General features: G+C 39.7%; 1 protein-coding gene across 1 annotated transcript in view; it reads right to left on the bottom strand.

The window, feature by feature from the left end:
• Window positions 1-13,966, bottom strand: part of SUSD1 (sushi domain containing 1) — a 334,279-nt gene that overhangs the window by 163,593 nt on the left and 156,720 nt on the right. Inside the window, exon 10 of the mRNA XM_078152858.1 lies at window positions 4,066-4,160. Within this exon, the coding sequence (XP_078008984.1) occupies window positions 4,066-4,160 (95 nt within the window). The remainder of the gene's footprint in view (window positions 1-4,065; window positions 4,161-13,966) is intronic.

Raw genomic sequence — 13,966 nt, 5'->3', positions numbered from 1 at the left:
GAATTCCTTTCCCCAATCCCTTGTACTTTCAATGTTCATCTCTTGTCAAATCTCATACCTGGATTAGATGGTTGCAACCATCTTCCTCTTCTATTCCTACTTACATGCTGCTGAACAGTGCTTGAGAAAGTCATAATTGTACTGACTAGGTATAAAATAAATTCATTTTATCCAATTTCAACTGGGCCCTCACTGAAGAAAGCAATCATTTTATTCCTCCTTAGCCGATTTCCTATCTTACTCTACACAGAAACTATTTTAAGCCTTCTCTCAACTCTCCCACACTTCCTCCTCCCTCTACCCAGCTGAGAAGCTGAGTAGTACCTTGTCTCATTTCACTAAGAAAATTGAAGCTATTAGCATTGAGCTTCTACTTCACCCCTTCTCTTCATTTCAAAACCCCTTGACATTATTCTCCACTGTCTTTTTACCAGTGTCTGATAATAAGTTTGCACTTCTTCTTGCTAAAGCCAGCCCCCTACCCCCAGAGGCAGCTAGGTTTGATAAAGTGTTTGATAAAGTACTGGGCCTGGAGTCAGGAAGACCTGAGTATACTCACTAGCTATATAGTCCTAGGCAAGTCACTTAACAGCTTCTGTCACAATTTCCTCAATTAAAAAATAGAGATAATAATAATATCTCTGTTGAACAAGTAAACACACTGACTATGCCATTTCTTAGGAAGGAGACATAGGAGGGCTTCTAGCATCTCTCTCACTAGCAGGTTCACTTTTGATCCAGGCAGACAAGAAGACAGGAATGGAGTCACAATAAGGGGTTAAATAAGCTTACTTTAGTCTAGTCTTTTCAAAGGGAGTTCACGGATAATGGGAGCACCAACTCCTACAGCATTCCCTAACAATCCTTCTTGAAGAGGCCAGCATGAAGGCAGGGCAACTACCCCTCATCTAGATGGGGTCAGTCAAGACCAGCACAACTTGTGCTCTTCCCTAAATCCCCTCAAGCCTCAATGGGGGCCATTTGAGGCAAACACATAAATTCCCCCTCCCAAGCCTTGATAGGGGCCAATCAAGACATGCACAGCATTCAGCCTGCATATTCACCACTTTGGGGGTCCCCAGTCACTGACCAGTGCCCACTTTATAAGGCAACAAAGAAGGCACACTGCCAGCAATAGCCTCACAATTTTACATCACTTCCTCCCTATATCTATTGCGCAAGCATGGCAGAAACTGTTTTGAACCATAATCGTGAGAACTCTTATCTAACACCTGGGAAGTAGAGATTGCTATGGCTATGGATCCTGGGAAGAAAACTCTAAGAAAGAATAAGAAAAAATCCACTTTACACACACTAAAATTCACGTTACTTACAACCTCCCTCCCAGAGCTGTTTTGAGGATCAAATGAGATAATTTTGTAAAGTGCTTAGTCCAGTGCGTGGCACATAGCAGATAGTTAGGAAAAGCTTATTTTCTTACTTCTGCTGTCCATCCTTGATCCCATCCCCTCCTTTCTTCTCCATCAGACTGTCTTCTTAATCATCCTCTATTTAAGGTTCCATCCCTACTGCCTTCAAAAACGCTCAAGTCTCCTCTCCTTCATTAGATTCTACTATGCCCTCAAATTTTCATCTAAAAATCTCTTCTCCCTTTTTTTAAACCAATCTTCTAGAAAAGCTGTATAAATACATTGCCTCAACTTCTCTCCCTCACTTCTCAGCTCTCTGCAATCTGGCTTTTGACCTCATCATTCAAATGAAACTATTGTCTTTAAAGTTCCCAGGGATCTCTTAATTGCCAACTCTTATCTTCTTTCCTCAGCTTCTTCCCCTCTCTGCTACATTTAACACTATTGATCACCTTCTTTTCCAATATACTATCTGAGTTTTTGTGACACTACCCTATCCTGGTTCTTATCCCAGCTGTATGACCACTCCTTCTCAATTGCCTTTGCTAGATCATCATCTCTACAATGCCCCCTAACAGCTGGGGCCTCTTATTTTCTCTCTGTGTATTCTCTCTCAGTACCCTTAGCAGTTCCTATGGGTTTCAATTATCATCCTTGTGCAGCTGACCCCCAAATCTATACATTCAGAACCAGGCTCTCTCCTGAGTTTCATTCCTCTCACCAATGGAACATTTCAAACTGGATGTCCCAGAAACACTTCAAATCCAACATGATCATAATATAATTCATTATCTTTCTCTCTAAAACCCATCCTTTTTCCAGACATCTCTTACTGCCAAAGGCACCATCTTTCTTCCACATGTATTATCCTCAACTCTCCTCTCTCTCTTATCCCACATAGCCTATCATTTGCCAAATACTGATTTTTCTATCTTCACATCTTTCTCATTCATCCTTTTGTTCTCTACTCACATAGCCACCATCTTAATTCAGTTGCTCACCACCTCTCACCTAGATGATTGCAATAGCCTCCTAATTGATCTCCCTGTCTCAGGTCTCTCTTCAGTGCATCCTACACATGCTTTGGGAGTAATTTTCCTTAAGCATAGATCTAATTATACAATTACCCAATTCAATAAACTCTAATGGCTCCCTATTGCCTCTAGAGTTTTTAAGGACACAAACCTATCTTTCCAGCTTCATCAGATAGTAGTCTCTACCCCTCCTTCTACCCAACAGAGAGGCCAACGAAACCAGCCTCTCTGTTCCTCACACTAAGCATTCTACCATCTCCATACTTTTTTTTTTGGCTAGGCAATGGGGTTAAGTGACATGCCCAAGGTCACACAGCTAGTAAGTGTTATGTGTCTGAGGCTGGATTTGAACTCAGGTCCTCCTGACTCCAAGGCCGGAGCTCTATCTACTGTACCACCTAACTGCCCCCATCTCCATACTCTTGAACTGGATGCTCCCCATAGCTGGAGTGCACTCCCTCCTCACTTCTGCCTCAAACAATCCTTCTTTTCCTTCAAAACACAGATCAAGCACCATTTTCTATATGGAGCCCTTACTGCTCCTCTAATTGCAAGTACTCTCACTTTCTATCTTGTATTTATTTGTATTCATTCCCTTTATATTTATTCCGTATATACATATTATGCATATGCTAGTTGTGTATGTGTGTATGTTACTTGTCTCCCCTTTCAAATGTAAGCCCCTTAAGAATAGGGATTATGTAATTCTCGGTATTTTCATCTCCAGCACTTAGTAAAGTGACAAGGGAAGACATAATAGGTGCTGAAATAAATGCTTGTTGGTTAGATGATTGATTGAGTTTAAGAGATGGAAAAAGAATAGGAAGGGTAGAACAAACTTCTCTATCCCTCTCACCATAGCTTAGCTGGGGCTGAGTTGGAGCATCAAGGCAATGGGGACTTTTTTCACTATCCCCAACAAAACTCTAAATGTGCACTCTTTGACACCATTTATATTCTGGCTAGTTCCTCCTATATGCAAAAACATAGCGACCCCCTTTTTTAAATGAAATTATTTCTGGTTTTCACTTCATCATATCTCTATGTGAAATTTCTGATTTTTTTAAAAAGGCATACTTTTATGTGAACATGTAGCCCTTCAAGAAGTTACTTAAATTCCAAGTTCAGATGACTATTTTACAGGAAAATGAGTTATGATCATTCACATTAATATTCAAAAACCCAAAAAAAAGAATGTAGGCTTAGTGTTACTGAAATACAGGAAGGATCTCATTTCCTTGTGCAGAACTCCTATCTCCAAGGGAATAGGGAACTCTAAAGTCTTAGTGGATAAGTCCTAGGAAATTGTCTAAGACAAAAGAAGTTATTGTCCAGGGTCGTGTAGTCAAAGACAGGATTTAAAGGCAGGTCTTTCTGAATCCAAGTTTATGCATAATACCACACTGCCTCTGAGCTCCAAAGCTATTATTAGATATTAATAGGCATATGTGATAGTATTTATAAAATATTTTAAGTTCCTCAGTTTCAAGATTTTCTTCTTAAGGATAGGGATTGTATCTTATTACTTTTGTATCTCCCTCATTATCTAGTCATATGATACCGTAGGCATCTAGTAACTATTTGTTGACTGACTGACTGAATGAATGAATGAATGAATGAATGGCTTATTTTCCATTTTGTTCAAAAGAAGACCATCTTACCTGGTATATTTGCTCTTCTGCAGCATCTCTAGGACTCCTCTTCCATTTCAAACAGGTTTCATTAAATACTGAAACATCAAAGGATCCATCATTATCTGCAATGTGAAAAGAGAATATTTTTAAAAAATCATCACTTTTGCACAAATTTTCAGGGTCAAGTATTATTCAGACCCAGGGCAGTGAAAAGAATGGGGCACAGAAGCACTGTCTACACCTTTCACAGTGTGTCCTCCCAGCTTTGACATGTAACTCCAAATTTATACTGCTGCTGCAGACTTTGTGCCTTTCTCTGCTTCCATTGAATTAGCATTCCCAATATCTTGGGCTTGACTTGGCTTGGCCTCTGGTTTGCTTTCTCATGTACCAAAGTGGAGACGTGCCTCATTTTCCCTGAGGAATTCTATTCTTGGACTCTGATGACTGGCCTTAATCATCATAACCTGTTGGTCCCATTTTCCCCAACACTCTAGGGTTTTCCTCTTACTTAGTTGAACTCTGGATAGAATGGCATATAGGAGCGGGAAAAAATTGTCTACATTATGACCAAGATGAAAACAAGTGACCAGTGGTTAAAAGTACATTTACTAGACCCTCAGAATGGGATAGTTTCAACTCTGTGGAATGACAGAAATCATGCCAGGTAGTTGGGTGAAGTAGTAGATAGAGCACTGAACTTGGAGTCAAGAAGACCTGAGTTTGAATCCTGCCTGACACATCAATAAATTAATCAATAAACATTTATTAAAAACCCACATTGTGCTAGGCACCGTGCTAAATGCTGGGAATACAAAAAGAGGCAAATGACAGTCCCTGCCCTGAAAGAGCTTACAATCTAATGGGAGAAACAACATGCAAACAAATATGTACAAACTACATACAAAAAACAAATAGGAAATCATTGACCCAGAGAAGGCACTGGAATTAAAAGGGGTTGGAGAAGGTTTCCTGTAGCAGGTGGGATTTCAGTCAGAATTTAAAGGAAGCCAAGGAGGTCCTAGGAGGGAGAATGTTCCACATATGGGACATCGCAGAGCCAAGAGATTCCATCTCTTGTGACTTGTTTGTGGAACAGCCAGGAGGCCAGCGTCATTGGATCAGAGCATAAAATATAAAAAGACTGGAAAAATAGGAGGGGACTAGATTATGAAGGGTTTTGAATGCCAAACAGAGCATTTTGTATTTGATTCTGGAGACAACAGGAAACTACTAGTTTACTGAGTGACATGATCAGACCTGCACTTTAAGAAAATCACTTTAGTAGCTCAATGGGGGATGGATTAGAGTAAGGAGAGACTTGATGCAGCCAGACCCCGCAGCAGACTATTGCAGCAGTCCAGGTATAAAGGGCTGAGGGCCCATCCTAGAGTGATGGTAGTTTCAGAGAATGGGGTGTATTCAGATGTTGCAAAGGTGAAATGAAGGCCTTGGCAACAGCTTGGATATGGGGAGGGTCCCACCCTCATAGTGAGGAGTCTGGGATAACTTCTAGGTTTCAAGCCTGAGGGACTGGGAAGATTATGTTGCCCTCTATAGTAATAGGGAAGGTAGAAGGAAGGGAGAGTTTAGGGCAGGGGTAGGGAACCTGCCACCTCAAGGCCACTTGTGGCCTTCTAGGTCCTTGGGTGCAGCCTTTCGACCAAGTCCAAGTTTTACAGAACAAATCCTTTCATTAAGGGGATTTGTTCAGTGAAGTTTGGATTCTGTCAAAGGGCCTCACCTGAGGACCTACAGGGACACATGTGCCTTTGAGGCCACAGGTTTCCAACCCCTGCGCCCAGGCAAGTCCTCAGTTTTCTAATCCATAAAACAAAAAGGTAATAACAGTTACAACACCTGCCTTTCAGGGTTGTTGTGAAGATCAGTTGAGAATGTATGTAAAGTGATTCACAAAGCTTAAGATGCAATATCAAATGTGAATTATTATTATTAAAGGGACAACGAAGAGAGGTTCTTTTCCCAGGCAGAGCATGACTCAGGAACCACTCAGCGATGCACTATGGAAATAAATCAAGATGAAGACAGACCTGATTTCAGACACAGCATGGAAAAGTCATTTTATACCTCCTACTAGTCTTGTACTCCCTTTGAATGCTCCATTTTCTTTTCTTTGAGTAGGCAGAACATGGTGCCTGAGTGATGAATCAGAGCAAGGCTGCCATAAAAAAAAACTCTGCAGAGCCCAGCAATCACACAGCTAATGCTAACAATGAAGCAAATTTTATAACAAAAGAACATCACATTTCCTTCCCCAGATAGAAAACACTTAGATTTCAGCCACAGACAAAAACAAATTTTCATCCAATACCCTGTGTGTTTATGAAAGGTCAAGGTAGGATTTTGATCTTTCCATTCTATTTCCATCCATTTATTCTTGTAAGGAGAGAGAGAGAGAGAGAGAGAGAGAGAGAGAGAATAATGACAAGTCATTCTAAAGACAGACTTGTCTACAGAATTTTAAATGTCACTAACATGTGATGCAAGACAGTTGCTTAGCTGAAAAGCAACCATCATATAGAAAAGTAAAAGGATAATTAAAAAAAATAACAAGTCATAGAAAGTCCAAGTTTTCTTCTATTTTAACATTTTGAATAGGGGTTTAATAAAATGATGAAATAGTTTAGAACCTATACTCAAGGATCACCTTTATCTGTCCCATTATAACTCATTCCATTTCAAACAATATATTCTTTTCACCTTCAAAATTGGAACATTGCCCAAAATTCCCTAAGCAAAATTAAAATCTACTGTGATCAAGAAAAAGTGTTTTAATTTTCCATATATCTACACAAAGCCCTCCATAACATTTTTTGTCTTTTATTCTTTCTTCCACTTCTCTCCAGAGAATTTTCTTTTCTCCTTTATTTTTCGTGTTGACTACATATATTACTTTTCTGATTAGTTCATTTATCATATCCTTCCTGTTTCAAAAGTTTTACTCTTCTGGTTGTCCCCACCCACAACCTTAATTCTTTATAACCTCTCCATTTTTCCTTTCCTGTCTCATAATCCTGTACTACACTCAGTCTCCAGAACTCCAGTCTCCCCAAATTAATGGCTTCCCAAACATTGTTATCACTGACCTTCCTAAAATATGTTTGTGAATCTCTTCTCTCATAGCCTGTCCCAAACTATCAGAGGAAAAAAAAAGTGTAAAACCTAGCACTCCAAAACCAACTTCCAGACAGACATCACTATCATGTAATCCAACAAAGGAAAAATATCAAGGCAGCATGATATTTTGGCAGATTTTGAGAACAAATCCCTTTTGTTCCTGTCTTAATGATCAAACCCAATTTCTACCTAACTTATAGAAGCTGAGGGAAGGGAGCGGGTAGAGAAGCTCTCTCTGTACCAAAATAATCCTAGTAGTGTTATTCATAATAGTAAAACCCTAGAAATAATGCAATTTCCAATGATTGGGAAATGGCTGAACAAATTATGGTACATGATATCATTATACCATAAGAAATTATAAATACGGGTATAAAGAGGGTGAATCATGGGAGTTTCTCATGAAATTAAAGAATTCTCCAAACACCCTGATAAAATTATAGAATAAGGGGGGCAGCTAGGTGGTGCAGTGGATAGAGCACTGGCCCCAAAGTCAGGAGTACCTGAGTTCAAATCCAGCCTCAGACCAAACATTTGACACTTACTAGCTATGTGACCCTGGGCAAGTCACTTAACCCCAATTGCCTAAAAACAAACAAACAAACAAACAAAAAAACTAAAATAAAATTATAGAATATGGGCCATTATTACCCCTGAAGAAATTAAATAAATTTACCAATCAGAGTGATGAGATTACAGGGCGTGGACCATTATTCTGAAGACAGTTTACTGGACACAGCACTTGACTGACTGAATAGTAGCCAGCTCTTCTCATTGTCTATAAATGCAAGCTGGTAGATATTGAGCACTCTCTCCAGCTATTCTCTTAGCGTTCTTCCGAAGTGAAGCAAAAAAGTGAGAATTCCTCCTCCTCCCCTCAACTTTACCAGACCAGAATCAGCACTAGTAACATAGCAGAAGCCCATAGCAGTAGGAGACATGTGCTTGCATGAAGCTTGAGTTCAAAGATACTCTTCTGAACTTCAACCCCCTGGAGGGGGTGAGGGGAAGGGGCGGGGAGGAATGAATTCCCGAGGCATTTTTATCTCAGAATCTAGCCTTTGAGGAGGGAGGGGAGATTGCATGGGAAGCACCAACTTTGATAGTGGTCTCATGGATAACTCAAGTTCAAGAGTCCCTTGGTTTAAGAATCTGAGCACTGGAGAGGTAAAATTTATTAATGCACCATGGTCCTTGAATAAGGAATAAGACAGTCTGCATGGTTCTTGTATTGCATCCTACCTGGAGAGCAGAGCCAGTAAGTTATTTGGATAGTGCAGTTCCAATGGAAAGGAAATATGCTTGTTATTAAGCTCCAAAGAATGTTTAACTTTCACTGGGAGTCTAACTATAGGGTGATACTAGCAGTTCTGCTGGCAAAAATAGCAAAAGGTTATCCTATTAGCAATCCCAAGTTCAGTTCTCTTTTGAAGGAAGGGAGCTGATGAGCTATATAAATGTTTTATGCTTCTGTATTTGTTCATGGGCTCTTGTGAGTCCTTTGGGTAGTATGTATTTTCTTTAGGGTGAAATAAAAATTGTCCTATAGCCCATAATTATATTGTATATTGAGTACCTGTGCAAGATTTGGGGATACTACCACCCACCTTTAGAACACCCTAGACATGGCTATATCTAGGTTTTATCACGAAGACTTTCCTGGATTGATCCACGTGGGGGCAGCAGGCCAAAAGGTAAGAATCTGACCCTTTGCGGTCAAGCTCCCAGGATGAAGATCAGTCCATATGAGCCTAGAGTCTACCTAGCAAAGTAGATGGGTTACATGAGTAATACCTGCCCCCAAAACAAAAGACTTATATGAGGTGATACAGAGTGAAGAGAGAAAGACCAATATAACCACACTCACAGACTACAACTATAGAAACAATTATAATAACAGCAATAAATTCCAGGGGAGGAAAAATCACATAAGAAAAAGAAAATTCAGACAGGGACATAGAAACAAATGAGATAATTTAGGTAAACTGCACTGGAAAGAATCTGGACTGAAACTACCTGTTGTTTTTTTAAATCCTGTTTCTTCTACTTTTTACCTATGTGACTTGAGATAAGTTTCCTTCTCTAGGCCTCAGTTTCCTCATCTGTAAAATAAAGGGATTGGACTAGATGACCTTTAAGTCTTTTCAATCTCTGACCTTAGGATCCTAAAGTATTATCCTGGGAGTAGTCATAAGGAGTTGGGGATGGTTTCTTGTCGTAAAGCTCATGAGGTCCCACTGTCCTCGAAGAGTACCAGTTGATATCAATCTGTCAGACAGAATTAATTAGATTTTACAAGGCAAAGCTTTTTGCTATGGTGATAGTAGTTGAAACAAAACATTGGCCCACAAGACTGACAGAGTCTGTCCCTGGAACATTCAGAGTCTTGGAGAAAGTGCTTAGAGAGCACAGTTGGCAAAGAGATAACCAGATTCTGGTTGTTCCAAGTCCTTTCCTCCACTTTGTGAAATACTAACAAAGTTCTCCTTAAGTATGGTGTAGATTTTCTCTTGGGCTCATCACAGAATCTCGAATCTCTGCTTTTTGCTTTCTGGCCAGTCTGTTCCTAACTCCCAATACAGTCACTGCCACCAGAAATGCTGTCTCAAGGATACTGCTAAGAAGTAAATAAAAATCTCCAAATACTCTAATCCCCCAAATTTCACAAGGTTCTCCTCTGATCAAAAGAGACCAAGGACAAAGCTTTGGCCAAGTCACTCTCTTCCTCCCCACCCCCAAGTTATTCCTTCTCAGGGGCATGGTTGGAATGGCCACTAAACTGAAAGATGATTAAATCCCTGGGTTCTGAACTGGTTCATTATCTTACAGATAACCAATCCAAAGGGCATGACCAAGTTTTCTCAACCAATTCAAACATTCTACCTGTGTAATGTCACTCGAATTTATTCAGTGAGTTTCAAAGATATCTAAATTGACCAAGGACTTTTTCCACATTTAATTTAAAGGTTGAATAATTGATTCAATAGAGATGTGCTCTCACCTGATAAATATTTCAGGTCACAGAAGCTTTCAGTTCCTTTATGGGGGTTAAAGTTGATCTGATTGATTAACTCTGTTCAAATCCCCCCATTCCCTACAACCGTGCTCCCTCGAGATGCTTTAAATATGTTTATTGGTGATTCCAGCTCTAAATCTATGATCCTCTGAAATGAAAAGAAAGAAGGGAGGGAGGAGAAAGGTTTTTGTTGTTTTTCAGTCTTTTCAGTTGTGTCTGACTCTTTGTGACCCCTTTGGGGTTTTCTTGGCAAAGATACTGGTGTAGTCTGCCATTTCCTTGTTTAGCTCATTTTACAGATGAGGAAATTAAGGCAGAGTTAAGTAACTTGCCTAAGGTCACACAGTTAGTAAGTGTTTGAAGCCAGATTTGAACTCAGAAAGACAGGTATTCCTGACTCCAGGCCTAGTATTCTATCCACTCTGCCACCTGGCTGCCCAATGCCACCTGCTTGGAAGACTTTAATTCCAAGACTAGATGCTACTGAAGCTTCTGAAGATGGTTATGGTCTGGTCTCTGCACTCCTACAGAATCTTCGTTGTTGTTTGTCCTTTGCTTTCTAAGAGGACCAACGATATCACAGCCTGCCTGAATTGGAAAGTGAGGCAGAGTTGCACAAAGTTGTCAGCCTCACTCTCTCTTCCAGAGTCATTGAAGTCCTGTGACAAGACAAAAATCAGGACAACTGTTGATGACCTGGGATGCAGTAGATGACCTTGGCATCTTTGATGTCTGGCCAGGCTCTAAGTCCTCCACAGTGCCTGCTTCAGCTGCCTTCATAGCCACTGAAACAAATTGTTCTCATCTGCCCATTTCACTGGGGGAATTCTTCACATGCTTGTGTGAGTTGGGGGGAGGTTTGTCTACTCTAAGCATGTGAAGAGTTCCTATAGAATTCTATTTAGCCCCTGAATAAATCTGCACTTAAGCAATGACACCTCCAGAGATTGAAAGCCCAATTACCCAGTGTGATTTGAGATATCGTTTAAAAGATATAACAGAAAAAATAATGAGTTTTGCTCATTTTCACTCCTGCTACTATTGCCCCCCCAAAAAAAATTACTCTCAGGTAAAAGCATCAAACACATGGTTGGTGGCTTAATGTAGCCAACATCTTTCCCTGAGTGCATCCCAAACCAGATTGAAATGTAGTTCTTATCTGATTTTAATATGTTAATGTATTAATTTTTTGAAAAAGAAATAAATAAACATGTGTGGTTTTCCAAGTTAATATACAGCCTGCAGGGATCCATATGGACAATTTAGCACCACTATCCTCTCTTTCTATTTGATTTGCAAACCACTGCTCTAAGGGAAAGTTTTAGCCACTTAGCATACAATCTAACTAATCATTCTTTTTCCCATATCATCATTTAGGATTGGTATTTCATGATTCAAAAGATGTTGCCCTTTTTTGGACACAGAAAAGTTATGTCCATCCACAGTGTATTGTCAAGGAGCAGAAGGAAAGACTAATTTTAAGATCAAAGATTTAATGCTAGAAAAGATTTCAGTCACCATATAGTCCAACCCCCTTATTTTATAGATGAGGAAGATGAGTCTCAGAGAAGTGACTTAACCAAGGTCACTTAAATAATTAATGTAGGGGCCAGGATTTGGATACAAGTCCTCTGACCCTTGATCCAGAATCCTATCCACTGAACCACACAGCCTATCCAAGACAACACAGCTCTTTCACAGACTACTCAACATACCAAGCTGATGAAAAGCTTGGTTATCAGATAAACCTGATTTCCTTGAGCCATCTATAATATATGTGCCTGGCACACAGGAGACATTTAATGCCTTCTTGTTGATTGACTGAATGGAAACCACACTAGACACAGGTCCTTGTGGAGTCATAAAACTATAGATGTTCAGACTTTATGGATCATAATCCAACCCTTTAGCTTGAAAAATAAAATCTAAAGAATGGAAGTAACTTACCCAAGGCCATCAATATACTTAATGACAGATACCCAACTAGAACCTCAGGTCTCTGGATTCCATGTCCAGGGATTTTCTTTTTACAGCATGCTGAATATTTTTTAAAAAATTAGAGCCCATTATATGTTGTTATATTCAATTCAGCAGAACTTCACTATGATATACCTCCAGGGATGTGATGGTATATTTAACAACTGGCTCTCCATTTAAAAAAAATGTCTACACACAACACACTGTGAGAGATGATCTCTCAGAAGTGAAGCCTCCTCAAAGGATCAATAGTTCTTGTTAATAGTTCTTGTATTGTTATCAAAACTCTCCCCCACTCAGATCCTGCTTTTAAGCAGGTAGCAGAAAGAATAGCCCTACCCCCAACCTGAACTGCTTGTCCTTGCAAAACTTCCTGCCTTTTCTTGTCTCTGGGCAAACTTGTGTAACTGCCTTTGTTCTCTGTTGCTGGGGAAGAAAGCCGTGAATAGATTTGTGCCCCCTGAAAGCCCAGCCACTGGGATAAGGGGAAGCAGGTTAGGGAGGAGGAGCTCATGTTAGGGTATAAATAAGGCTTCCTTTCTGTCACCAATTCATACTCTCCTGGCCGTTGCACTAGGCAACAAGGGGCAGTGCCCTTTCTCATGAGAAAGTAATAACCTCCTTTCTGCTTTCAAGGTATCTATCTAAGTCTTTGATTTTGAGTAAGTGTCTCTGTCCCACACAACACATAAATTTAATCTACATTAACATTTCCTCCATCAATTTTTTTTCTTGAGGTAAGTGTCTGAGGCTGGATTTGAACTCAGGTCCTCCTGACTCCAGAGCTGCTGTTCTATACCCCACACCACCTAGCTGCTGCCCCTATCATTTTCTTCTTCTTTTTTTTTTTTTTGCCCCTATCATTTTCTTAAGCCTAGACCAGAGGTATCAAATACACTGCCTGCAATACTCCCGAGGGCAGTTGAAATAGAAATTGGGAAATATTTAACAAAATAAAGATATAATGAAGCATGAATAATATTAGTGTGTAATATTCTAAACTCAATATGAAGCCTTTAGGGGTCCTTATGGACATCCATTTCTATATGAATTTGATATTACTGGTCTACATAATCAACAACAACAACAAAGAGTCAGGCCCTGTTCTGCATCTTTGGCCAATTTCCAAGGTGTAAAACGCTCACGATGAAAACTTAATAATCAGTTCTTAAGAGCCCAAAAAAGCTGAACCTAACACACCCCTGCATACCTCACTATTATATACATACATGCATACATACACACACACACACACACACACACACAATATATATATATATATATATATATATATAAATAGAACATAAGCTACTTGAGGGAGAGACTATTCATTCTTTGTATCCCCAGTGTTCCAGCTCAGGGTATGCACACAGTAAATATACAATAAATGTTTGCTAAATTGAATTAAATCTAATATAAACATATGTCTACTCTCAAAAAAAATAACAACATCAATAGATGAGGTGCTTTTGGTAAGAATGGGCAAGCACCAATATAACAAATAGGGAATTTCAAAGAAGAAACAGAGTTAATGATGTCATTGGTGATATGCATGCATTAAAAAATTGAGTGCAGAATAACAGGCAGCCAAGATGCTCCGCTTGTATCCTGATGATGTCAGGAGAAACAGAGGAATGGCTCCCAATAAGTTGGGTGGACGTCTATAGGAGACAATAGTCACCTGGAAGGGCAGGCAAAGATGGGATCAACTGGTATCATTGGAAGGACCATATAAATTGACGAGAATCACAGATTCATCTGAGTACCCAAATATCAACAAAGTACTATGTAGCAAAA

This window comes from Phascolarctos cinereus, unplaced genomic scaffold (genome assembly GCF_003287225.1).
Source record: "Phascolarctos cinereus isolate Bilbo 61053 unplaced genomic scaffold, phaCin_HiC Scaffold_4;HRSCAF=312, whole genome shotgun sequence".
NCBI lineage: Eukaryota > Metazoa > Chordata > Mammalia > Diprotodontia > Phascolarctidae > Phascolarctos > Phascolarctos cinereus.
The sequence above is the reverse complement of the archived record's forward strand: the minus strand, read 5'-3'. Positions and strand labels throughout refer to the sequence as shown.